Source organism: Staurois parvus, unplaced genomic scaffold (genome assembly GCF_062004578.1).
Source record: "Staurois parvus isolate SC_StPar_1 unplaced genomic scaffold, SC_StPar_1.0 ptg000975l, whole genome shotgun sequence".
NCBI lineage: Eukaryota > Metazoa > Chordata > Amphibia > Anura > Ranidae > Staurois > Staurois parvus.
In genome coordinates, this window is record NW_028318771.1 from 663,740 (window position 1) to 690,932 (window position 27,193).

At 42.1% G+C, this 27,193-nt stretch overlaps 1 protein-coding gene across 1 annotated transcript in view; it reads left to right on the forward strand.

Annotated features, from left to right (window-relative positions):
* The first annotated feature begins 7,748 nt into the window (after positions 1-7,748).
* The window catches only part of FBXL18 (F-box and leucine rich repeat protein 18), a 180,855-nt gene continuing 161,410 nt past the window's right edge, over positions 7,749-27,193 (forward strand). Inside the window, exon 1 of the mRNA XM_089657202.1 lies at positions 7,749-7,898. Coding sequence (XP_089513328.1) covers positions 7,878-7,898 — 21 coding nt within the window. The 5' untranslated portion in view covers positions 7,749-7,877. The remainder of the gene's footprint in view (positions 7,899-27,193) is intronic.

Sequence of the window (27,193 nt, forward strand, 5' to 3'; positions counted from 1 at the left end):
TAGAATCTTAAGAGACAGTAACAAAATAAGTACATGTATCTTTAAAATGACAACTCAAATATATATGTATATATATTATATATATATAATAACATATGTAACCCGCTATGCATATTAATATTTCTCCACACCTAATCCAATCGCAACAATAGGCTGACATATCATATAATAGGCATAAGAAAAAGACCAAAAATACATGAAAACATCCCATAAGTTAATAAATAACCAAAAAATACATTAACAAAATCCCATAAATTAATAACCATCTTAATTAAACATATAAAAAGGCAATGTCAAATGAATACATAGACTAAAGGGGAACTCTAATAAAACTATGAATATTAAAATAATCACCCAATACTATAAAATAAATGCATGTGATGTTAAAGGAGAACTCTAATGTAACATATAAAGAGGCAGTATCAAATGAAAAAATATATTAAAGGGGAACTCTGATGTAAATATAACTATTAAAATAATAAACCAATACTATAGAATAAATGAATGTGATGATAAAGGGGAACTCCAATGTTACAGCTCTATAATATAGTAAGGAATTCCATTGGTCATCACTCCTAAAAAATATCAATAGGGGGGTAAAAGGATCAATACCTGTAATGATATAACATATACTAAAAATCATAAAAACTACCCGAAGGAAAACCTAAAAAATCAGCATTAACAAAAAAACGTCAAAAAGACAAATGGTATGTATTACCATGAAAAAATCCAAAATAAAACATATACCCAACCAGAACCTAATACAAAAAAAAAAAATTAGTACCGTATTTGCCGGCGTATAAGACGACTTTTCAACCCGTGAAAATCTTTTGAAAAGTCGGGGGTTGTCGCCGCCCCCCCTCCTCCTCCAACGGACACCAAGTACAGGGGTGGGCAGAGGGGCTGCTGTACCTTACCTGGCTCCGGTCCCGGTCCCACGACGATCCGGTCCAGGAAGCGCGGCTGCTCCTTCTTTCAGTTCGGCCGCTCGATGGTCCCGTCGCCCGCTTGGCTCCGCCTCCTCACCGGTGATTGGGCGCCAGCACTGGAAAGGCACACAGGCGACCAATCACCGGTGAGGAGGCGGAGCCGAACGACCCCGCGAAAATCAAGCGGCTGAACTGAAAGAAGGAGCAGCCGCTCCTCTCCCCCACTGACACTAACGATGGGGCACTATTTCTCCTCCACACTGACACCAACGATGGGGCACTATTCCTCCTCCACACTGACACCAACGATGAGGTACTGTTCCTCCCCCACTGACACCAACGATGGGGCACTATTCCTCCTCCCCACTGACACCAACGATGGGGCACTATTCCTCCTCCCCACTGACACCAACGATGGGGCAGTATTCCTCCCCCACTGACACCAATGATGGGGCACTTTTCTCCCCACTGATACCAATGATGGGGCACTATTCCTCCCCCACTGACACCAATGATGGGGCACTATTCCTCCCCCACTGACACCAACGATGGGGCACTATTCCTCCTCCCCACTGACACCAATGATGGGGCGCGTTGGAAGAGGGGTAGTCTTATACGGTGAGTATAGCTCAAACCCTATATTTTAACAGGAAAAGTAGGGGGTCGTCTTATACGCCCAGTCGTCTTATACGCCGGCAAATACGGTAAGAAAACAGTTGAGATCAATATCAACATTCATTCCATTGGGTTTAAGGGCATTCAATTCATAAATCCAATAGGTTTCCTTTTTGGAAATATTATTAATTAAATCCGTGCCCCTCCAATGTGGTTTAACCGAATCAATACCATAGAAGGTCAATAGGCTTGGATCACAATTATGTTTTAATTTGAAATGCTTTGATACGCTGTGTTTTTCAAACCCCTTTTTAATATTACCAATGTGTTCGCCTATTCTTGTTTTAAGGCATCTCCCTGTTCGTCCCACATACTGAAGGTGGCACAGACATTATAAGATGTAAACTACATGTGATGAATTGCAAGTTATTAAAGAATTGATTTTATATTCCTTGTTGGAACAAAACGAGTTAAAGATTTTTCTTTTCTTCTTAGACTCTTTACGAACTGTTCTGCAACATACAAATTTGTTGCAGTAGAAAAAACTTTTAGTTCTGGAAATAAATCTACTCTTTTAGGGGGATCTATGACATTACGAACTATTCTTGTCCTTAATGACCTGTTTTTCCTATAAACAAATCTTGGTTTTTCAGGGATGATTTTCTTTAAAATATCATCCGGTAACAAAATAGGCCAATATGTTTTGAAAATTCGTTCAACATTTCTATATTGCATATTAAAATTGGTAATGAAGCTGATATTGTTCTCAAATTTCTTAGATGTCTTATTACTCAGAAGGGACTCCCTGTTTTTTTCATTAATGGAATTTCTTTCCTTAAGAAGAAAAGTCCTCTCGTACCCTTTATCCACAAATCTTTCAATGATAATATCCGTCTGAATAATATAATCTATGTTTTCACTACAATTTCTTTTTATTCTTTTAAACTGGCTCCTAGGCGTATTATAAAGCCATCTGGGATGGTGTCCACTTGTTACAGGAATGTAGCTATTTTTATCAACTTCTTTAAAGAAGGTTTTTGTCAAAATTCCACCATTACTTTTGTATAATATGAGGTCAAGAAAATTAATCTGGTACAAATCGCCTGTCACCGTAAATTTAAGACCATACAGATTATTATTAATGTGTTCAATAAAATTATTCTGATGTTCATAAGTGCCATTCCATATTATGATGATATCATCAATGTATTGTTTATACAGCGCCATCTCTGGCCATTTGTCATAGATGCATTCCTCCTCCCATTTGTCCATTACCAGATTGGCGACACTGGGGGCATACTTAGCCCACATTGCAACGCCCTTACATTGCTGGAAAAAATTTTTCTTGTACCAAAAGAAATTGTTGTTCATAGCTAACTCTAATAGTTCGACAATCAAACTTCTTTGGGCTCTCTTTAAATTGGATTTATGTTTTAGGGCCCATTTTACATATTCGCCAACTCTGGCGAAAAGTGAATTAATCCCACTAATAATGGGCCTACCAGGAGGTTTCTCTTGATGTTGGGGTATCTTAGGTAAATAATAAATCGTAGGTGTTATGGGATTTTTTTTATCACTGGATATCTTGCTTCTTTATCATTCAGAATCCCTTTTTCATTACCTTTCTTAATGATGCGCTTTAATTGTATTTTGAGTTTTTTAGTAGGATTGCCTGTAAGTCGTATATAAGTGTCTTTAATATTTAATAACCTATTCATTTCAGCTTCATAATCATCTTTATTAAGGATGACAATGCTCCCTCCCTTATTGGCCCCCCTAATCACTATATCCTTCTTCTTTTCAAGATCTTCAATACCCAAAAGGATATCTTTAGGAGTATGATGAAAGGTTTTGATACGCAAGTCTTTCAAATCGTTTTCTACCATATTTTTAAATACTTCCAAAAAGGAATTTCCAGAATTGTTGGGGTTGAAAGTAGAAGCGTTCTTTAAACCACTGTTTTTAAACATCAGATGACAAATAAGATTTGTTATTTTTGTATTTATTAAGCTCAAAAATTTTTTTTATGTTTAGTGTTCTCACAAATGTTTGCAAATTAATAAAAACATTAAATTTATTAAGATTAGTCTTGGGAACTAATTTCAAACCTAAATCTAAAACTTTCAATTCTCTTTCAGTAAAAGTGACCTTACTTAAATTGCAAATGCCCATCCCTAGTGCGTCCTCTTTCTTTTTTTATCTCCTACATCCTCTCTTTCCTCTGTATCTTCTGTTCTTTCCCCTCTGCCAAAATTCCCGTTCTCTCCAGTCCCTTTCTTGAGGTCTGAAACCTCTTTGATTCATATATCCTCCTCTGTAATGACTGTGAAAACCCCCTCTGTTGGGAAAATTACCATAAAACCTATTGGAAACCTATTGGATTTATGAATTGAATGCCCTTAAACCCAATGGAATGAATATTGATATTGATCTCAACTGTTTTCTTACTAATTTTTAGTTTTTTGTATTAGGTTCTGGTTGTGTATATGTTCTATTTTGGATTTTTTCATGGTAGAGATATTGTCAAAGTCCTACCTTTCCTCAGAGCTTGTGCTGGTGTCCATCTTGGGTTTCTGCAAAGCATGGTGGGAACCTTTATGCCTTCAGGCTTCTGCGGCTCCTCCTCAGAAGGGTGTGGTTCATCACATTTAAGCCTGCTGTCTGCAAGTGCTCTCGGCATTCGTGTCTTGTGTGTTAGTGTTGCAATAGCTCTGTTTATACTCTCATGGCTCTCCTGGAAACTGACTCGGATTTTGACTAGACCATTCTCTGTGTTTTCCATTGATCTGACCTCCCGTTGCTGAACCCGGCCTGTGACCTGTTATTCTTGTCTACCGTTCTGTACCGTTTGTCCTGTTGTTATCGACCCGGCCTGCCCAACTACGCTTTGTCTGATCTGGTTCCTACCAGCTACACGCCATTGGCAGTGGCCATTACCACAGCTGGGGTGTCTCAGGGGCCACAACCTGGTTCCTGGCTGTGTCAAGTCCATCCCCACCATCAGGGGCCCTGGTGAAGGGCAGCCTGGGACTTAGACTCCGCGCCTTGAGGGACTCCGGTCTGTGGGTGGTGGTTGTCGTCAGTCGGTGCGTGACCCTGCCACTAGGCCTCCCTGTCCATTCCACAGCCCTGACAGATATACATACCATTTGTCTTTTTGACGTTTTTTTGTTAATGCTGATTTTTTAGGTTTTTCTTCGGGTAGTTTTTATCATTTTTAGTATATGTTATATCATTACAGGTATTGATCCTTTTACCCCCCTATTGATATTTTTTAGGAGTGATGACCAATGGAATTCCTTACTATATTATAGAGCTGTAACATTGGAGTTCCCCTTTATCATCACATTCATTTATTTTATAGTATTGGTTTATTATTTTAATAGTTATATTTACATCAGAGTTCCCCTTTAATATATTTTTTCATTTGACACTGCCTCTTTATATGTTACATTAGAGTTCTCCTTTAACATCACATGCATTTATTTTATAGTATTGGGTGATTATTTTAATATTCATAGTTTTATTAGAGTTCCCCTTTAGTCTATGTATTCATTTGACATTGCCTTTTTATATGTTTAATTAAGATGGTTATTAATTTATGTGATTTTTTTAATGTATTTATTGGTTATTTATTAACTTATGAGGTTTTTTCATGTATTTTTGGTCTTTTTCTTATGTCAGATATGTCAGCCTACTGTTGCAGGAGGTGTATTTAAGCAGGACCAGGCCTGCAGTCAGTGCCTTGGTGTATTGCTCCCTTGTGCCCTGTAGCCTGGTCCTGTATCCTGCCTGCCTGACTCTCTGCTTTGATCCTGACTCCGCATGAACTCTGCCTGTACCGACCTCGTCTACTCCTGACCACTCTCCTGCCTGCTCCTTATACCTTGTCTGCCCATTAGCTACCAACCTGGCCTGCCCAACTACATTTGGTGTTGTACATATTGTTATCTGTTGGAGGTTTGGTTAGGTTTGCACTGGGTTTATGTTTAGCCTTGCACTGCGTTTATGTATTGTTTAGCCTTTAATAAGTTGTATTGTTTTATACTATACCTGAAGTATGCGTTTCCCTGTGTCAGTCCACACATCTCTGGTCATACCCGGGTCCCTGACAGTATCTTTCATTTGTTATTGCCAGAGTTATGCTTGTTACATTTTACCCATCATTAGTATCCACCTGTCTATGAGACAGCTTGATGTTGGGATAGGATTGGGATAGGACTCTCATTAGTCATCAGCTGTCTGCAGGTGCAGTGAATATTTAATAAACCGCTGACGTCTCACATCCATCCGCTCCGTGAGGACATCGATGACGAAACGCGTAGGGCGGAGCCTTTGGATGTGATGTCAGCATGCCCCTGGTCCGCTGGCACGGCCCATGTGTAGGCTTAGCTGAGTCTGAAATACTTGTATTCATCACACACGCTGTCTATACTGGTGTCAGTTTGGACACCATGTTTGTAAGTGTATTTCTTCATTAAAGATTGATGCTTTTTATTACATACTGCACCATGATGTTTTACTTTTTTCTTTCGAGTGACGGTTTGGATATCTCTCATTCTGGATACTAAATCATCTTTGGAGTGGATTTTCAGCTCGGCAGAGTATTATCCTTTGGAATTCATCTTTCACTATCCCAGTGTTACTGATCATCGCTCCCAGAGCAACAAGCGTTATATGCTGGTTTTTCATTTAATCAGCATATTGCTTTGGTGAGTTTATTTAAGCGTTTTTGGTGGCGGATTCACTTAGTGATATATTTTTTTTTGGACACCATTATTTTGAATATTCATTATATTTTGGACTTTTCTTTTTTGCTGGACTTTATCTTTTATTTATTATTCGTTTGTTTTGACATTTTTTGTTACACATTTGTATGTATTTAAGCTCAACCTGTTTTTGAAGCTTTGTACACCCTATATATGTTTATAGGTTAGGTGTTGCAGCTTATTGTTTTACATATATTTTCTGTGGCGCTGGTTCCATCTTCACAGAGCACAACTTACCAACCCTGCAACGCCACGACTGCCTGCCTTGGAGACCACCTCGTCCGTTCGGGGCGCTACATGGCCACCCGCTATTAGCAGGCTATATGGCCCAAGTTGCCGCTAGCCCGCCATTAGCAGACCTGAGCTCTTCCAGGCAGACTCCTGCTCACCCATTTCCACCCCACTATTGGTTGGAGAATGCTGGAATTGATGAGGGGATGCCTGCTCCGCCACTCCTGGCACCGCATCTATCCGCTGCGTCCAATATCCCACCTTTAGCTGGGGACCCCTGAAACAGACAAGAGGCGCGTCACCTCGCATCTCCCAGAGAGGCTCTCCAGGCCTTGGTCGCGGACCATCTTGTATGCAGGAACTAGGTAAGACTTGCATTTGGTTCATAGGAGGAAGACAAAAAAGAAACTCCTCTAGTGAGGAGCAAAGATTTATGGGAGTGGGGTCCTATAGGAGAAGAGAGGCGGGACTAACCCATTTGTATGCTGCCATGGAGTCTGTCAGGAAACAGCCATTTGTAAACGCTATAACTTTCACATAAACCAATTAATTTACACGGGATTTTTTTTTTAGCAAAGACATGTCAGAGAATACATTTTGCCCTAAATTTACGACCAAATTTGATTTTTTTAATTTCTTTACTGGACATGTTTTATAGCAAAAAATCTAAAATATTGTTTTTCCAAAATGATTGGTCTTTGTTTATAGCGCAAAAAATTAAAACCGCACAGGCGATCAAATACCACCGAAAGAATTTCATTTGGGTGCAGCGTTGCATGACCGCGCAATTGTTAAAGTACCACAGTGCTGTATTACAAATAATGACCTGGTCAGGAAGGGGGGTAAACCCTCTGGAGGGCAAGTGGTTAATGGGACAATTAGCTGTGTTTTTTTCACATACAAATGTGTGTCTTGCTTGTTATATCAACAAATGGCACCAAAAGCACATTCACACAGTATGCCAGTGTGAATACATCCAGAAGGGATCAATAAATCATTTCTAAGATGAAAAGCTTCTTTTCACGCAGTGAAAATAAACTGATAGCACAGATGTCAACTGATAGCTTAGTGGGAATTATCTAATTTTCTACAGCTCAGGTTTTCCGACTTCTTCAGGGAAATCAGAGCGTCACTTCCCCACACCAACATTCACCCCGTACACCGGCTCCCTTGTCCCTCCCACTTCAGATGCCGGTCATGTGATCTTGACGTCAGCAAAGGTCCTTTAGCTCTGTGTAGCTGGGCATCTATGAGCATGTAGGTGGATTGGCTGATATGAAGGCGGCGATCTAGACGTGTCGGGTATATAGATTGTGGACAGTCCTCATCCAGCATGTCCGGCAGCTCTTCAGAGGTGAGCGGTGCTGGTCTTCTCCCCTCAGTAATAGTAGAGTGGCGAGTTCGTGCTGTCTGCCATAACAATGCATGGGGCAGAGCCGGGCATGTCCACAGGGACGTGTAGCAGAACGGACGTCAGTGACAGCGGACATAGTGCTTGATGTTCTAGTGATATGGAGCCGTCGGAGTTTTCAGACACTTTCAGCAGCTGGTTCAATCACTCACTAAGAATGCAGATTGTTTAAGTTTAACCTCTTCACGCTGGCAGCTCTAAGGGCCACTTTAGGGGTTTCAGACACTGGGAGGTGGGGTTTTAGAGTCATGTGACCGCCGTGATTTGCTGTCACGGTGGTCACATGATCGGAAAAAGTCCTGATCGCAAGGGGAGATCGGGACCTTTCCGTTAAACACTGACATTTGTCCTGGGTGCGCACTCTCAGCACATATGTGTTTTCAAATGGTACGCAAATATGCGGCTGCTCAGCGTCGAGGCCTAGCCGCTGAGAGGCCACATATTTGCGTACTGTCGGCATCAAGGGGTTAAAGTGTTACTAAACCCACAACAGTAAAATCAGTCTATGCAGTAAAGCATGCTTGTTATACTCACTGTGGAACCTAAGGGGTTAATCCTCTGCATTGTGTAAAAAGGCTGACTTCTCTGATCCTCCCTTCTTCCAGTGTCTCTCCCCCCCCCCCCCCCCCCCTTATCACCTGATAAGACATATGGTATGGAGACTCTGCACATGCTCAGTTTGGTGTGTATTGCTAGAGAGGGTTTGTTTTTCTTGGGAGAGCGCATGTGATCAGCACAGCGCCAATCAGAGCTGTCCGGGCAGAGGGTAAGGGGTTATGCAGCCTCATAGGACAGTCAGAAGAGACTGAAAACTCCCACAAGCTTTAACCAGTGCTCTGCTGGACACTGATAGAAATCACAAGACTGCTCTAACTGCTGATGAGAAAAGGTATTTAGCAGTTTATATTTAATAAAATAATTGCATTTCCATGTTGTATGTACTGTGGGAGACCAGAGTGAATACAGGGTCCTGGGTTTAGTATCACTTTAATCCTTACCTGTGTTCATGTTTAAGGTGCTGCCATGACCACTCCCCCAGGTTTCTTGTTTCAGGGTGGCTCCTTTCTCTGTCAGCATCCTATGGAGTCCCCCTTACATGCAGGGACTAGAGTTGTGTTTCTACGCTCTATACATCAACAGAAACACACAGCTGTATAGCCTAGAATGGCATGGCACTCCCCTGCTCCTCCTCCCTCTTTCAGGCTAACAGACTGACTGGAGACTGCACTCCAAGATGCTGGCGCCGGGGAGAGAGGATGGCCAGTGAAAGCAGCTGCGGTGATGATACCGCAGAATCAAGGGACAGGTGAGTGTCTGTTTTTTAATAGTCAGCAGCTACAGTTTTTGTAGCTGTTGACTTTCTTAATTTTTTTTAATTTTGTGACTGGAGCTCCGCTTCAGTTCCAATGCTCTGGCGCCCACAAGCTCCCTCCCCAGCATTTGCATCTTCTCCCTGTTTTTTTTGGGTGACAGTCTTTAGCTGTTTTGATTGGCTGGCACATGTTGACATCACTCTTGCACTTGCTTGGGAGAACAGTTATCCCGATACACTTCCAGTGTGCCAGAATGTAAACTTAGCTTTGCATGCACAGTTCAGTATACATTCCGCAGAGAATTACGAACAGGCAGGTAAGTGTAATCCTGTGAAATTTATGAAGCCAATTGAAACCTCATATAGCACAGCGCTTATAAGTCCTCAAACAATTCACACAACAAAAAAATAACACCATCTATATAAATGAACATTGCATGTCTCTTCTGCAGTAAAAAGCCTGCCTGTTCGCACTTTTTTACATTTGGTTCCTCTTTAACTCTTTCCAATGAAGACTGGAAGTTCAGAGAAGCAGCACTGAGAGTGCAGGAGACAGCAGCATTGAACGCTGTGAACTGCAAGTGCTGGGGCAAGAATTTTAACAAGTAGTTTATTTGGGAATGTTTAATGCTCAATGTGATGAGCTAAAAAACGCAGAAGGTTTAATGTTAATTTAGACAAAACAAGTTCTGATGGGTTGGCATGTGTTGCCTCACTTTTCTCTTTGCACGAACACGCTCAGAAGAGGTTAATTTAATGCAGCACTCTCACTAGATTAACTGTCACTAAATTTGCTTTTTCTTTTTTAACTAGGGCTAGCCTATAAAGAAAAGGTATGGGAAAACGTGTGCTGCTTGGTCTACAAGGGAAAGTAATTCTGTGTCCACCAAGCAACTGTTAAGCAAAGGATGGATCCCATCTATGCAGATCCGCTGGTATTGGAATGAATGGCAGTCTCAGTTTGGGCTCCTGCCCAGGGGGTGTGGCCTGGCGGGAGCCCAGGAGGAAAATGCCATTCATTCCAATATCAGCGGGTCTGCATAGATGTGCGGCCTCATAGGATCCATCCTTTGTTATAAGGAAAAGGGTTAATATTTAACTGCCCCACTATCACTGATCCTTATGATGTTGTATTAATAAGCTGGCTGAAAATTTTTCTGAAGCTGATATACACTTCAGGGTGTGTCAGATGTGTGTTTCCCTGCTGTGGTTCCATTTCTTGACTGCTACCCGATGGTTATGTTGCGAAGAGAGGGGGACCAGGCATCCAATATCCCAGAAGTGAAGATTTTTCGGGCTGCATAATTCAATAGAGGGGAGATCAGGGGTACAGTTGGCCAGAAATCATTAAAGTAGACTTTCTAAAAGAATAAAAGGTTCACTTAAAGGATAAGTTCACCAGTCACCAAAAAATAATAAATGCATATTTTTTTTTTTTACAAGTAAAAAAATGTGCATTTATTATTTTTTGTTATAAGAGCCTGTGAAGCATTGCACCAGCGATGTGCGATCTCTGATTCCATGTAGGTCTCCTGCAGACCTGTCATTATATCTGCTTGCTCATACCTTGTATGGGCAAGCTGATACTGACAGAATGAATCAATGAACTACCACAACACCGTTGTAGTTCATTGAGAACTACAAGCCGACAGTCGCTAAGGCTGTCAGGAGTCAGGACTTGTAGTTTCTCATTCACAGAACACTGTGAATGAGCCCTGCATGGCCATGTTTTTTTAAAGATTTTGACAGCTAGCGGGGGGTGAAGATCCCCCACTAGCTGTCAAAAACTGGGGTGGTGGGAGTGGAGTGGGCGTTCATTTCATAATAACAAGTTTCACCCTGAATATGGCTGTAAATACCTGCCCCACAATATCTGTAAAAAAATGTAGCATTTTAAGAAGAAAATAAAATAATAACTCGGAACCCAGTGTCTGACACTTCTGGGTTGCCTGGGTTATGTCATTGACAGCTATATGATGGGAGAGTTGGGTGCTCCAAGATTTCTTGAATGCACTCCAGCACTCTTCAGGGCACATTCTCACATGACGTACGCATCCTACTCTGTTAGTGTGGCATGGTGGTATCTCTTTCTTTGCTTTGCATCACTTATACGAATATGATCACAGATAAGGTAGGTCGGGGGGGATGTTGCTATGACTACAGTGTAGGGGGTATAATTTTTTCTGCCACTAACTATCAGTGCCAGGGCTGGGTTTAAATTTCCACCAATGCAGCGTAGGGGGGGGGGGGGGGAGGGGAGGGCTGGATTACTTCTTACTGCCAATGACCACCAGTGTGTGAGTGGAGGAGGTGGGGTTAACAGTACTGACACCAATGCTGGGGGGTACTATTGCACTGACTGACACCAGTACTGGGGGTAGGTATTTCATTCCCTGACACTAATGATTGGGGTTACTATCGCGCTACCTGACACCAATGGTGGGGGCTATTGTTGCACCTGTTGACACCAGTGCAGGGGGGTTAGTGTACATCAACATCTTCAGTATGCATTGAAAAAAATGCAGAAGTACCAACAATTTTGGGTGTTGAGGTGTGAATATGCACTGCTGTTGTGTGGCCCTCTGGAAGTGTCAGCGGCTTCACTTAAGGCAGGTTCAAGTTGACCACCACTTCTCTTGTTGGTGCTTAAGAGTTAAAAGGCTCCCTACCTCCACCATGTGACTGTACTCCGTGAAGCACAATAACTGTCGCATGTTCTTCTGTATCTTGAAATACCATGTATTTTACTTGCTCCTGTCAAGTGAAGTAAGCAGGAGTGCAAAGGGCACGTGAGAAAATTCATTAAAGCAAAACTTACATTGCTCTGCATAGTCCATGCACAGGTTTGCTTTAAAGTATATGTAAACCTTTACCTTGCAAAACAACCCATTCAGTTTGAAATAGAAATGAATAGCGAAATGTTTGTGTATAGATACTTTTATTTTTTTTTTTTATTTTTTCAGAAGTGATCATTTAATATCTGTCTTAGCTGCATAAGGGGATTAGAGAGCTAGGGGTAGAGGAAACAGCAGCACATTGATCTTCCCATTGATTGGCTGCGCATGGGGGTGTGCTAGCAGAAAACTGACCATGCTGTGATGAATGTGCTCTAATGGCTGGCCTGGTCAGTTTGAAATAGGAAAGCAGAGGGACTGGCAGGTACACCAGGGATTTCACACAAAGGAAGCAATACAGAGAGAACAGGATACTTTTTAGCACAAGTATATGGTACAACAGACACATATCAGGAATATGAAATGTTGAGGTAACATTCTTTACCTATACTGACTGAAGGCAAAAAGAAACTTGTTCTGACCCTTCTATACAGTCAGGTCCATAAATATTGGGACATTGACACAATTCTAACATTTTTGGCTCTATACACCACCACAATGGATTTGAAATGAAACAAACAAGATGTGCTTTAACTGCAGACTGTCAGCTTTAATTTGAGGGTATTTACATCCAAATCAGGTGAACGGTGTAGGAATTACAACAGTTTGCATATGTGCCTCCCACTTGTTAAGGGACCAAAAATAATGGGACAATTGGCTTCTCAGCTGTTCCATGGCCAGGTGTGTGTTATTCCCTCATTATCCCAATTACAATGAGCAGATAAAAGGTCCAGAGTTAATTTCAAGTGTGCTATTTGCATTTGGAATCTGTTGCTGTCAACTCTCAAGATGAGATCCAAAGAGCTGTTACTATCAGTGAAGCAAGCCATCATTAGGCTGAAAAAAAACAAAACAAACCCATCAGAGAGAGAGCAAAAACATTAGGCGTGACCAAAACAACGGTTTGGAACATTCTTAAAAAGAAGGAACGCACCGGTGAGCTCAGCAACACCGGAAGACCACGGAAAACAACTGTGGTGGATGACCGAAGAATTCTTTCCCTGGTGAAGAAAACACCCTTCACAACAGTTGGCCAGATCAAGAACACTCTCCAGGAGGTAGGTGTATGTGTGTCAAAGTCAACAATCAAAAGATGACTTCACCAGAGTGAATACAAAGGGTTCACCACAAGATGTAAACCATTGGTGAGCCTCAAAAACAGGAAGGCCAGATTAGAGTTTGCCAAACGACATCTAAAAAAGCCTTCACAGTTCTGGAACAACATCCTATGGACAGATGAGACCAAGATCAACTTGTACCAGAGTGATGGGAAGAGAAGAGTATGGAGAAGGAACTGCTCATGATCCTAAGCATACCACCTCATCAGTGAAGCATGGTGGTGGTAGTGTCATGGCGTGTGTATGCATGGCTGCCAATGGAACTGGTTCTCTTGTATTTATTGATGATGTGACTGCTGACAAAAGCAGCAGCATGAATTCTGAAGTGTTTCGCATAATATCTGCTCCTATTCAGCCAAATGCTTCAGAACTCATTGGATGCCGCTTCACAGTGCAGATGGACAATGACCCAAAGCATACTGCAAAAGCAACCAAAGAGTTTTTTAAGGAAAAGAAGTGGAATGTTATGCAATGGCCAAGTCAATCACCTGACCTGAATCCGATTGAGCATGCATTTCACTTGCTGAAGACAAAACTGAAGGAAAAATGCCCCAAGAACAAGCAGGAACTGAAGACAGTTGCAGTAGAGGCCTGGCAGAGCATCACCAGGGATGAAACCCAGCATCTGGTGATGTCTATGCATTCCAGACTTCAGGCTGTAATTGACTGCAAAGGATTTGCAATCAAGTATAAAAAAGTGAAAGTTTCATTTATGATTATTATTCTGTCCCATTACTTTTGGTCCCTTAACAAGTGGGAGGCACATATGCAAACTGTTGTAATTCCTACACCGTTCACCTGATTTGGATGTAAATACCCTCAACTTAAAGCTGACAGTCTGCAGTTAAAGCACATCTTGTTCGTTTCATTTCAAATCCATTGTGGTGGTGTATAGAGCCAAAAATGTTATAATTGTGTCGATGTCCCAATATTTATGGACCTGACTGTATAGGCTGCCAGTGATTATTTCCTTCTGTGGATGAGAGTTAAATCAGAAGTCCAGCAAATAACAATGTAAAAAAAAAATCCTAATAAACAATAAAAATAATACTGCTTTTTTATGCTACTAGATGTCCTCAGTCTTTTAGCTTAATTTAGCCCACTTCATGTAAGCCAAAGTTGTTGTGGACCTGCCCCAGCTTTACTAGAAAGGGGTGAAAGGAGAAGTAGCGTAGTGATGAGCTCAACTCTTTTGCCACTCTGCTCTCTCTTTCTATCAGCATGATTCTCTTCAGCACAAGAACTGATTGGCTCTTTCTGCCCCCTCTTCCTGTCACACACCAACTCTGCTGCCAAGGACTACACCTGGCTGATACTGAACATTTTAGAAGTAGTCAACTAGGTTAGCAATGGTTTCACCTCAAGTGTATCCAAAGTCAAAATGATTTAACTTTTATTTTGGATATAGTAGAAAATTGTTAGAATGTGTAAGTCAGGTTTTACTTCTGTCTTTGTCCCTGATGGGAAACTTTACCCTCTCTATTTGTCCTGAAGACAATTGTCAGTAGAACTGAAAGTAAGAGGACAAATCCAAATGTTGAGTTGTCACTGAAAAATTTAATAGAGGGGGGAAGATTTTCAGTGGGTGGCACTTGCCCTAGTGACAGCTATCTTATCTAAGAGAGGTTTTCCCTTCATGACAAGGATCTGAACTATTGTGTCCTCTATCCAATACTAAATAAAGCTTTGGCTTTAGATCTCAGAGAGGACAGTCACTTGAAATAATCTATGCATATAAACTTTTACATTATGATCACAATCTCTCTGTTAAATAGCGTAAGTAGGTGGGAAAGAGATCTACAAAATTCCTTTACAAGAGATGTGTGGGAGAGCGCCTTAAGCAGTAGTTTGAGTGTTACCAAATGTATTAATCATTGGGATTGTTCCTTGAAGATATTGTACTGTAGCTACTTTACCCCATACATCTAAAATGTACCCCACTACATCATCATTATGCTGGAGGAATTGTGGTGGTGAGGGGAATATACTTCACATTTTTTGGAAGTGTCCTCGTTTGCAATTATTCTGGGACATCTTAGCACTTATTTCAAAAGTGTCAGGTACAGTCTTTACTCCGGCACCCTCTTTGGCCTTACTCAACCTTACTTTAAACCTTTTCCCTGGTAAATATAGAACAATAATAGGCCACATTCTTATTGCTGCTAGAGTGTCTATTACTAGTAGATGGAAATCAACAAATTCTCCTTCCATTTTGGAAGTGATTCAAAGAGTACAGACACACTACGTGTGTGAGAGGACCTTGGCGTTTAGCCACCAATCTATGGAGAAGTTTGATGCGAAGTGGCTTTGTTGGAAAGAAATATCTATGCCATTTAATATTACTATATAGAAGTGAATGCGAGGTAACCATAATTAACAATATGAGAACTCTGTTTTCTTCCTTACTTTTTCTTCAATTCTCCATTTCTTCCTTTACTTTCTGCCTTATCTTGGTTTTGTTTTATCCCTCTTTTTCTTATGTTATCTCTAAGTATATGTTTTGGAAGTCGGGTTCAGGTGGACCCGTATAGTCGGGCCTAATGTGAGTATAACAAGCAAAGTGTTATGTAATTGCGATAAGATTTGTTATCTGTGATCATTTTGGAGTGGTAGCATATCCTCTTTTACTTGCTTTACTCGCTAAGTTATGCTTATATCAGTTATTATCGATGAGTCACTTTGGTCTTCCACCGCAATTTTCTGAATGTAAAGGTAATGTGCAAAAGTTGTATTTATTTTCTACTCTGAACCTGCACTGTTATATTTGTGTATCAAAACTCTAACAAAAACTATTTGAAAAGAAATAATCTATGCAACAACTCCCTATAGTATTGAATGGGACTGTGTTCCTAGCATCTATGTAGGAGTGTGGCTCCATTCAAGTCTATGGGGAATTACTGAGCAGGCACCAGAGGAGCTCTCTGCAATGAGGATGTAAATGCTACAGAAGGCTAATAAGCTTGGGAGAAGGGAGGGTTTTTTTTTTTTTTGGGATATGTGTGCTTTTGGTTGAGGTTGTTATAGTGTAGGTTTTCCTATTAGGGAGACGTACAGTATGTCTTATGTAATATATTTTATCCTGCAAGCGTTTACAAAGCATTTACCATATTTTTCACTCCATAAGAGCAGGAAAACCAAAAAAAAAATTCTGAACTAATGGACTGCGGACACAGTACAGGAGATGACCAGAGACTGCGGACACAGTACAGGAGATGACCAGAGACTGCGGACACAGTACAGGAGATGACCAGAGACTGCGGACACAGTACAGGAGATGACCAGAGACTGCGGACACAGTACAGGAGATGACCAGAGACTGCGGACACAGTACAGGAGATGACCAGAGACTGCGGACACAGTACAGGAGATGACCAGAGACTGCGGACACAGTACAGGAGATGACCAGAGACTGCGGACACAGTACAGGAGATGACCAGAGACTGCGGACACAGTACAGGAGATGACCAGAGACTGCGGACACAGTACAGGAGATGACCAGAGACTGCGGACACAGTACAGGAGATGACCAGAGACTGCAGACCTTTGAGGAGGGGGAGTGGGTACCCGAATTTGACAGGTACCCGCTCGGGTTCTTCTGCACAGTAGAGCCGAGTGGCCGGCCCAGTATTCTAACACGGTGGCGGGAATACCGGGCCTGCCGCTCCATAAGACACATACATTTTTTCCCCCTTTTTTGTTACCATACTGCATTTGATGTTAAAGAATATTACAGCTGCAGATTGAAAAGGAAACATATTTTTTCCCAATGCCTCTTCTAGGACGGCTACATGAGAGATAACAGCTCTGCTCTCTACAGGAAATACAATACTGACACAAGTTAAAAAGCCCCTCCCTCCCCCTTGTCCTCAGTAATTATTGTGTATCTGACCCTCCAGGTGTACACATCTCTAGGATTTGTTATTTTACTTTCTGTGTGGGTATTTGTGGTTGCCTGCTATTTCTTTCTCATACATCACGGGACACAGAACAGCCCATAAGAATGACTATGTGGGTTATATGCCACCTATAGGTGGATGTACACTGGCCTACCAATCAAGCAGAAGTACTCCCCCTTTTAACCCCTCATACACAGGAAGTACTTAGTTTTTCACCAATGTCTGTAAGGTGGATGTTCACTGAACATGCGCTACATATGCTCTGTGAAGCATACTAGGAGGCATGGAGCAATTTTATTGAGAGTCAGTGGCCTCAATCGGATCCATTCGAAAAGTTGTTAGCCAAAATGGATGGTACCCAAGCTTTGCTGGAAAAGGACAAGAATCCTCGGGGGTTTGCCTGTAATTCTGCCAGGGTGCTATATGGGTCCAAGGCAGTGGCCCCCATTTTAAAGAGGGGGACTGAGTCCTTGAAGGTATTTAGGAAAAGGCCTGCCATGATGGGTGAAGGTTGATCACTGATTGAGTTCAGGGGCCTGCGGCAGGACAGGTATGTGTGTGTATATGTGTATATATATATGTGTGTGTGTGTGTGTGTGTGTGTGTGTGTGTGTGTATATGTATGTGTATATATATATATATATATATATATATATATATATATATATATATATATATATATATATACACACACACACTGCTCAGAAAAATTAAAGGGACACTTTGAAAACACATCAGATTTCAATGGGGAAAAATATCATGCTGGATATCTATACTGATATGGACTGGGTAATGTGTTAGGAATGTAGGGATGCCCCATCATTTCATAGAAATGAAAATTATCAACCTACAGAGGACTAAATTCAAAGACACCACGCAAATCAAAGTGAAAAAATTTGGCAGCAGGCTAGTCCATTTTGTTGGCATTTCATTGCAGCAACTCAAAATGGTACTCAGTAGTTTGTATAGCCCCCACCTACTTGTATGCATGCCTGCCAACGTCGGGGCATGCTCCTAATGAGAAGACGGATGGTGTCCTGGGGTTTTTTCTCCCAGATCTGGACAAGGGCATCAATGAGTTCCTGGACAGTCTGAGCTGCAACCTGGCGCCATCAGATGGACTGAAAGATTATATCCTAGAGGTGTTTCATTGGATTTAGGCTAGGGGAGTGTGGAACCATTCAATGGTATCAATTCCTTCCTCCTCCAGGAACTGCCCGCATACTCTCGCCACATGAAGCCGGGCATTGTTGTGCACCAGGAGGAATCCAGGACCCACTGCACCAGCGTAGGGTCTGACAATGGGTCCAAGGATTTCATCATGGAGAAGTCACAATCTGTTGTAGAGGTGCTGACGCACCTGGCTTCTCAGGGGAAAATTGTTCCATCATTTCCAGGTTTCTAATCTCATGTATTTCTGTTTATATATAAAAAAAAAAAAAAAAAAAAAAAAAAGGCGTTTGGATGGATTCAGGATGATTATCAATTTGAAAGCCCTGAACCTCCACCTGGTGTACAAGCATTTCCGAATGGAGATGGAGGCATCTTCTCTACCAGGAGCTCTTTATGGCCTCTTTGGATTTGTAGGCTGCTTATCCCCATATGCCAATTCATCGTTCTTGCCATAAATATTTGAGATTTGCAATCCGTTCAAAAAAGGGGTTACAGCACTGGCAATTCCAGGCTCTTCCGTTTGGTCTTATGGCAGCTCCAAGAGTGTTTACAAAAGTTTTGGCTATCTTGTGTAAGCAGAGCATAACCATTATCCCCCTATCTGGATGATCTATTAATTTTTTCACCCACAAAAGCAAAACTGGAGTCAGATTTGGAGATAGTTCTCTCGGAACTAGGTTCCTTGGGTTGGTTAGTAAACCTAAACAAATCCAGCCTGGATCCTTCCCAGACGATGGAATTTGTAGGATATCGGATAGATTCTTTCTCAGAAATTGTTTCTAAGAGAATCAAAGGTACGCAGAATATTGTCATCAGTCCAAAACCTCCAGAAGCAGCAGCAGGCATCCTTGAGAAAAGTCATGCGGTTTCTTGGGCTAATGACGGCGGCCATTCCTGCAGTCTGCTGGGCCCAGCTGCACTCAAGAAAGCTTCAGGCATTTTTGTAGCCTCGTGGGATCACAATTTACACTACCTTGGACACAGTAGTGAATGTTTCGCAGGAGAATTCTCTAGGTCTAGATTGATGGAGAGACCATCAAAATCAGACAAAGGGGCGGCCCTGGACTCAAAGTAGCCCAGTAAAGATTACCATGGACGCCAGCTCCTGGGGGCTCATCTGGGTCCTTGCCGCGCATTGGCAATGTCGGGGTCAGGCATGGCAGATTCTTCCTCCAATTTCAGAGGGCTGTTAGCGGTAGGGATAGCTCTAGGGTTCTTCGCAGAGACCATTCGCAACTAGAAAGTGTTAATCTTTTCAGACAGTGCCAGCACAGTGGCTTATTTGAACAGACAAGGAGGCACAAGGTCGTAGAAATTGCTTTCCCTGGCGATTCTGCTGTGGGCATAAGATTTGTCTAAATTCTCTGAGACCGGTCCTTCTAAGGGGGTCAGACAATGTCCTAGCCAATTACTTTAGCTGGAATCCAGTAAGGCAAGGGGAATGGGAATTGAATGCAGAGATCTTTGCACAGATCAGTGGGGTTTTCCAGAGGTGGATTTGTTCGCATCAGGCAGGATCAGGAAGATTTGGAACTTCTTTGCTGTAGAGGAGTCTCGGCTTGGGACTTTGGTCTGGCTTACGCCTTTCTGCCTCTGTCAGTCCTTCCGCAGGTTGTTTCGGAAGATTGTATTGGAAGACTGTCAAGTAATCCTCATCGCTCCATATTGGCCATAAAGGAGTTTGTTTTCAATTCTCTTATCTCTGTCAGTGTCCCCTCCCTGGATATTCCCGTACTGTCTGTATCTGCTTTTCCAGGGGCTGGTTCTTCACCCCAATCCGCATCTCTTCCACCTGACGGCTTGGAGGCTGAAAGGAGGATCCTCAAATCCGAAAGGTTGCTCAGAGCAGGCAATTCAGACTTTGCTATGCAGTAGGAAGCTTTGTACTAGGAAAATGTATGCAAATGTTTGGAGGACTTTTCATTCTTGGAGAAACAGATCTGGGAATTGGTTATCCATTCCCATGGTGCTAGACTTCTTGCAGGCAGGGTTGGATAGAGGTTTGGCAGTCAGAACCTTAAAGGTACAAGTGGCAGCCCTGTCCCTATTTTTTGACCAGAGACTAGCAGAGAACTCCCTTGTGAAAAGGTTCTTGCTGGATAGAGAGAGAGAGACCCCTAAAGTACTTAAAACAGTTCCTCCGTGGGATTTGAGAATAGTTTTGGATGCCCTCACGAAAACCCTGTTTAAGCCTGTCAGATTGTTCATAAAATTTCTTACCTGTAAAATGGTCTTTATGCTAGCCATCTCTTCAGCCAGGTAAGTAAGGGACTTGCAGTCCTTTTCTTGCAAGGATCCTTAACTGTCCATTTTGAAAGACAGGGTAGTGTTGAGGCCAGTTCCTATGTACTTTCCAAAAGTTTCTTCAGACTTTCAATGTTCCCAGGTGATTACTTTACCTTCCTTCTGTAGTGCCCCCAAGAATGAGAAGGAAACACTGGACAGTTTTCTAGATGTGAGGAGATTTTTGTTAGAATACTTGAGGGTTACCAGAGATTTCAGAAGATCTAGTCATCTTCTGGTTCTTTTCAGTGGGCCCAGGAAAGGTCTTTGTGTTTCAGAGTTCTATTGCCAGATGGATTCGTGAAACTATTTTGTGTGCATAAAAGAGCTTAGGCCATCAGCCACCTTCTAGCGTACGCGCACGTTCCACTAGAGCCTTGGCAGCCTCTTGGACAGAGGACAGATGCTTCATGAGAAGACATCTTCCAAAGTGGCAGTTTGGTCGAATAACCACGCCTTTGTTAAACACTACCGTGTGGAGCTTCTTTCTAGCCAGGACGTGGTGTTTTGAAAGGAAAGTTCTACAGTCAGTGGTCCCTCCCTAAGGTAGGAGTATTTATTGTTTATCCTCTCATGTAGCCGTCCTGGAAGACACTTTGGGAAAACTACGGTTTACTTACCGGTAACTGTCTTTCCAGGAGTCTTTCAGGACAGCATCCTTTTTCCCACCCAATGTATATTCCTCACGGCGTGATGGTGGCGGATTGATGTAGGTGTTGGGTTCTCCCCTCATGTACACTGGTGATGGTCTACTTTTCCGAATTACTGAGGATGAGGGGGAGGGAGGGGCTTTTTAACGTGTCAGTATTGTGTTTCCTGTAGAGGGCGGAGTCAGTATCTCTTATTTAGCCGTCCTGGAAGACTCCTTGAAAGACCGTTACCAGTAAGTAAACATAGGTTTAATCCTTTTCAATTGCAGTATAACTTGTGTAGTAATTGTGTATGCTATATTATTTTTTTAATTGCTATTTTTCCCCACAAAAGTAAAGATACCAGTTGAAGTGGTGTTAACCCTTTTGCTGCCAGGTACGTATGGCATACAGATGTACAGCACTGCTTCCAGCTGGCCAGGTACGGACCTGCAATTCCTCCTTCTGGTATAAGCTCGTAGTCAATTCAATGACCATGAACTTGTAGCAGAACTATTCAGCAGACTCTTTTGAACAAACCAGTAGCTCTGATTAGAGGTTAACAAGCCACTAATCAGAGCTATTCACCTAAAATGTAACCCCCACCACCACCCACTCTCCCTCCCTCCCACTGCAGAATACATTTTGGCCTAAATTTATGATGAAATTAGATTTTTTTTCTTTTTTTAAGTTTTTTTTTTTTTCCAAAATTGTTGGGTTTTTTTTGTTTATAGCGCAAAAAATAAAAACTGCACAGGCAATCAAATACCACCAAAAGAAAGCTCCATTTGTGAGGAAAAAAAGACATCAATTTTGTTTGGGTGCAGCGTTGCATGACCGGCCTGGTCATGCAGGGGTGTAAATGCTCTGGAGGGCAAGTGTTAATTACGCAGGTGCTGAGGCTAATTTAATGCAGATAAGGCACTAAGTGAGTTTAGTTACCACGCTAATCAGCCACAGAATAATATGTGTTCCGTTTTAAAGGAATGAGGTGGCAACCCTACCCTATATAGACTCTTTTTGAAAATGTGCTGTGGCCAGCCCACACATATGTGAAGACTGCAGGTTCACTTGTCATGCGGATCAGATGTGGTTCAAAACACATCCAAATTGCATATATGTAAACCGGAGCTAAGGTTGGGTAGTTGGCGTGCGGCAAAAACGCAGTTCAGCAGTGTATTCCGCCCCGCAAGTGTACACAAGGCCCAAGGCCTTGTTCACGCAGCACATACTACAGCAAGGCTGTTTTTAGCTGCACAGGTGTTCCGTGCATTCCCATGTAGGAAGGCCCATTGATGTCAACGAGAATGTACAGGTGTACTATGCATTCCTGTGCAGGCAGTCCCATTCACATCAATTGGGATGCAGCGGGTGCATGGACACAAACTGCTCCCAACTTGCGATCTGTGTGGGTGCATGTTCCTGAACTCACACGGATGTCAGATAGGGAACTAGTGGCTCTGTCCTTGCAGCTGCTGTGTCATGCTGGCATGAATAGGACAGCTTGCACAGGGATGCACAGAAAATATGTGCAGCCACTTGCAGGTAAATATGGTCCTCAGTTGTCATAAGCTTTAGTATACCCAATGTGAACAAGGCCTTAGCAGTAAGTTGTGTTTGTGTGCAAATAAGAATTTGTGGGGTTTTTTTTTGTTTTTTAAATCGTGATTTGATAAATATTTGTGCAACTATTGTGGGGCATAAAGAATCAGTAGCACTTTTGTTTTCTTTTCCTGGTTCTATGCTATCAGAAATGTATGGTTATACATAACAGACACCTCCCAAAAACGCAAAATGCGTGTGAAAAAAAAAATGCAAAACGCATTAAAAAAAGTGTGTGACAAATCACAAAATGCACCTGCAAAACACATCAACCACAACCTGCATAGGTGTGAACCAGGTCTTAGTGTTTTGGGGTACCTTTTTTTTTATTTTCATCAATTCGTAAAACCACAATTTAAAATGTACAAATATTTATTACTAACACCATACAGGTTTAGCTTAAATTTAGTAGGAATTTAGAAAGAATTTTTTATAAAACGTGTTGTGTTTTGTATCTGCTAATAATGATTTGAATGTATTTTTAGCGAGAATATTGTTTTTATAAACATTTGCGCAAATGTCATGGGGTCTTAAAAGTTAGTAGCACCTTTTTTTTTTATTTTACTTGTCGGGCTTTCAGAAAATATATGGTTTGGAGGGTATTTTACAAACTCTGAAAGCTGTGAGAGAAAAATAAAAAAGCAATGGAAAAATTGTAAAAATGGTCTAGCCACATGAGTTTAAAAGTGGAGCGCAGGACCTGGCAGTGAAAGGGTTAAACCCAAAACCAAAAGTTTAACATATTGCAACTTACCAATCATTCCTTGTGATGACTGCATAGTCTTTCTCACCTCCTTTTTCACCTGGTGAACTGTCTAGTAATACACCTCCTGTATTAGGCAGAGTTCACACCAGTGTGTCTTTTATTGCTGTTTGCAGAAACACACTACAGTTCATTTAACATGGTTTCCAATGAGACACGTTCACACCTGTGCGTTTTTCAGTGCTGCATTTTTGGAAAGGGTCGGGGACTTTTTATACGCAAAAAGCAGCGTTTTTGCTATAGTAGAGTTCAATGGAGAGGTTGCTGAAACGTAGGTAGTGCGCTTTGCTTTTTTTATTCTGCCCAGCAACAAAAACATTTCCCCTTTAACAGAAAAGAAAACAAAAAAATGTTGAAAAAAACCCGCAGCAAGGCAAAATGCAAAAAGGTTTACAAAAATGGATCAAGTGCAAAAATTGCCTGTCTTGAAAGGAGTAAAACCTTCCAGAGGTCAAGTGGTTAATAACATGCAATACTCTTTCTATTAAAGGATAAATTTGTCTTTAATTAAAAAAAGCACTTTTTTTTGAGCTACCTGTAAATAATTGCAGATGTGGGTACGATATCAGGCTCTTGCTGACTGTCAGGGTAGCTGTCTGCCCGTACCACAGATACAGGCAGGAAGTTACTTCAGTTCAGGAAGCTCAATGGACTATGAGAGTGCTCACTAGCGCCCTCGCAGCTCATTGAGAATTAGAAGCCGTCAACTGCAAAGGCTGACAATACTTGTAGACATTCATTCACAGAACTCTGTGAATGAATAGTGCATCAGTATGGGCGGAGTTCTGCACGGCCACGCTCTAGTCAAATTGTGACAGCAGGTGTGGGGAGAAGATCCTCAGCCCACTGTCACAGGATGGGGGGACCAGCGGGAGAGCTGCAGAAGCTGGAACATGTTACATGTTCCCCCCCTTAAAATGGATGGAACATGTAACATGTTCCCAAAGGTGAACTTATCCTTTAAATGTCAATTCATGTAATAACTTGCATAACGTGCTTACCTACATTGTGAGGAGTTGACATGTTGCTTGACATTTGTCATTTTTTGATATACAAAGGTGTGGTTCCAGCACAATCCTTGCACCCCAGCTGCTGTTTTCCTCATCTTTTTTCCCTACCATAATTAAACCAATGGTGTCAATCTCCTCTCCCATCAGTCCATCCTCAAGATCTCCTCCTCTCCTTCCCCTGTTGCAGATAACTCTGACCTCTTTTTTTCTTCCCTTTGATGGGTTTTGCTTTACATTTTTTGTGATGTGACATTTCAGTGTATGTTTATTTGGCAAAACTGCACTGGCCACCAAATTTCAGGAGCTGCTCATTACCACCTGATGGCATAAAGAAAGAAGACACCAGTTAATTTTTAGTGAAGGGGGAGAACTTAGAGGATCCTGTAAGTTAGCTAGGGATTGATTGGATGCAAATAGTGATTGAAATGCAATCCATTGCAACTATGTCAGAAGAATGTTTTGCATTTTCTATTGTACCTGTTCTATACTATTTCCTAGTCAGATTATTGTCACTCATTAAACAGACTGCATCTTTCACTTTGCTTGTGTTAGTAAAAAACAAGCATGTAGTACAGTATATTGCCAGCCCTTACATGTGATGCCTGTATTGGTTTTCTCTTTTTAGACATTCCTTTCCTCTGTTTTTTCCCGGTGATCATGCCAGTAACACAATTCCTTGCTTATGCTAGCCAAACACTAGTCAAAAAATTGTTTGACCTGGTTTTCGAAAAACGAACACATGGTCATAAGAACAAACAATATCGCTATCATGTAATGACCAAATTTTGAATAATAAATCGTTCAATGGACATAAATGAATCCTGTTTTTTTTGTCCATTTTTTGCTTCTGGGTCACATATGCGCAGTACCAACAGTTTGATTTTTAACAGGTGAGAACCACATTAACAGATTTTTGAACAATTTTTAGTCTAGTACATGGCCACCACTAGTGTGTGTGTTTGCATTCTGAATGAAGTAGTAAAGTTGACACCTTTTGGACAGTAGCATTGTCAGTCTGTGACTAACACACTAAAGTCCAACTCCAGCTAGCACTTTATATTTCAATGGTTTTTATTAATTTTTAAACAGTATAAAACAGAGGCAACAAAACACGCCCACGCAGGGGCTATCAATTGCACAGATAAAAAATGCAAAATAAAAAAACTGTGCTCGAACGCCAACAGGGCAAAAGGTACGCCCACGCAGGGGCTATCAATGGCACATAAGTTACAATACCGTTAATGTAACTCTGACTATAACAACTAAAGGCAGCTGTCCACTGTCACACCAAAAACAAACAGAGAAAGAGAGGAAGAAAAAGGAGAAAAAAAAGAGCAGGGGTCCAAGAGCGCCAATACCGAACGCCATTACATCCCCAGACTAGCCGGGGGGAGCGTTGGAAAGGCATATTGCAACCACGGCTCCCATATTTTCAAAAATTTATGTTGGGAGTCGTTGCAGATACTTGACATCTGTTCGTTAAGCAGTTAAGCATCATAGTTGTCATACGATCCCGCACCCCCTGAAGAGGGACAAACGGACTCTTCCAGGCATGAGCAATTGTTCTAGTGGCCGATAAAAACAGGCAGCCAACTTCTGCTGGTGAGCCAAGAGGCCCGGTATGGGGCAATGAAGCAAGGCATACCGAGCATCCTGGCGTATGGAGAGATGGAACAAGGTGAAAAGGAGACCAAACACACGAGACCAAAAACGAAACAGGCTCGGGCATGACCACCAGATATGCAATACATCTCCACGATGGCCACAACCCCGAAAGCATCGATCACTACAGGCAGGGTTAGCCTGGGCCAAACGAGCCGGAACCCAATACCAACAAAACAATACCTTATAGGCTGCCTCCAGCGTGGTCGTATTAAATGAGCATTTAGCTATGAGTGACCAGGCCTTATTCCAGTACTGCGGATCCACAGCCACTCCCAGGTCACGCTCCCACTGAACAACATATGAAAGAGAAGTATGCGACAAGCGTCTGTTCAGAGCTGCATAAAGAAGGGATATAAGGCCCGGGGCACCCGGACGCTGCTGGCAAAGCTGTTCAAAGGCAGATTTCTGGTATGGGAAAGCAGAAGTGCCCCGCATCGAGAGCAGCCAGTGCCACAATTGAAGGTATCGAAAAAAATTCCACCGGCGTCCGTGGCGTCCCGGAACCCTGCATAAAACAAAAACAAAAAAAAACAAAAAAAAAAGAAAATGATACAAGAGATATATACAACAGTGCAATTGTGTCACGCCAATGGTGACGTGCATCCTACACTTAAAGGATACCAGTTAGGGGTAGCTCTACCACCGGACACATGGCTGAAAATGGAAACATCAAAAACATAAGCCCTCAGGGGGCAAAAAGGCAATAAGGCAATGAACATAATAGAACGGGGTACCAAATAATAACACTATGAGTCCCAGGAGCGAGAACTTCCGTGATGACCTCCCCATAGAAACCCAGAGAACCATGGGGGCCAACCCACTCCCACCCAACCGGGCCTGCCAGGTCAACCTTCCACCCCGGAGCCCGAGGGAACCATCGCCCTAAGCCGCCA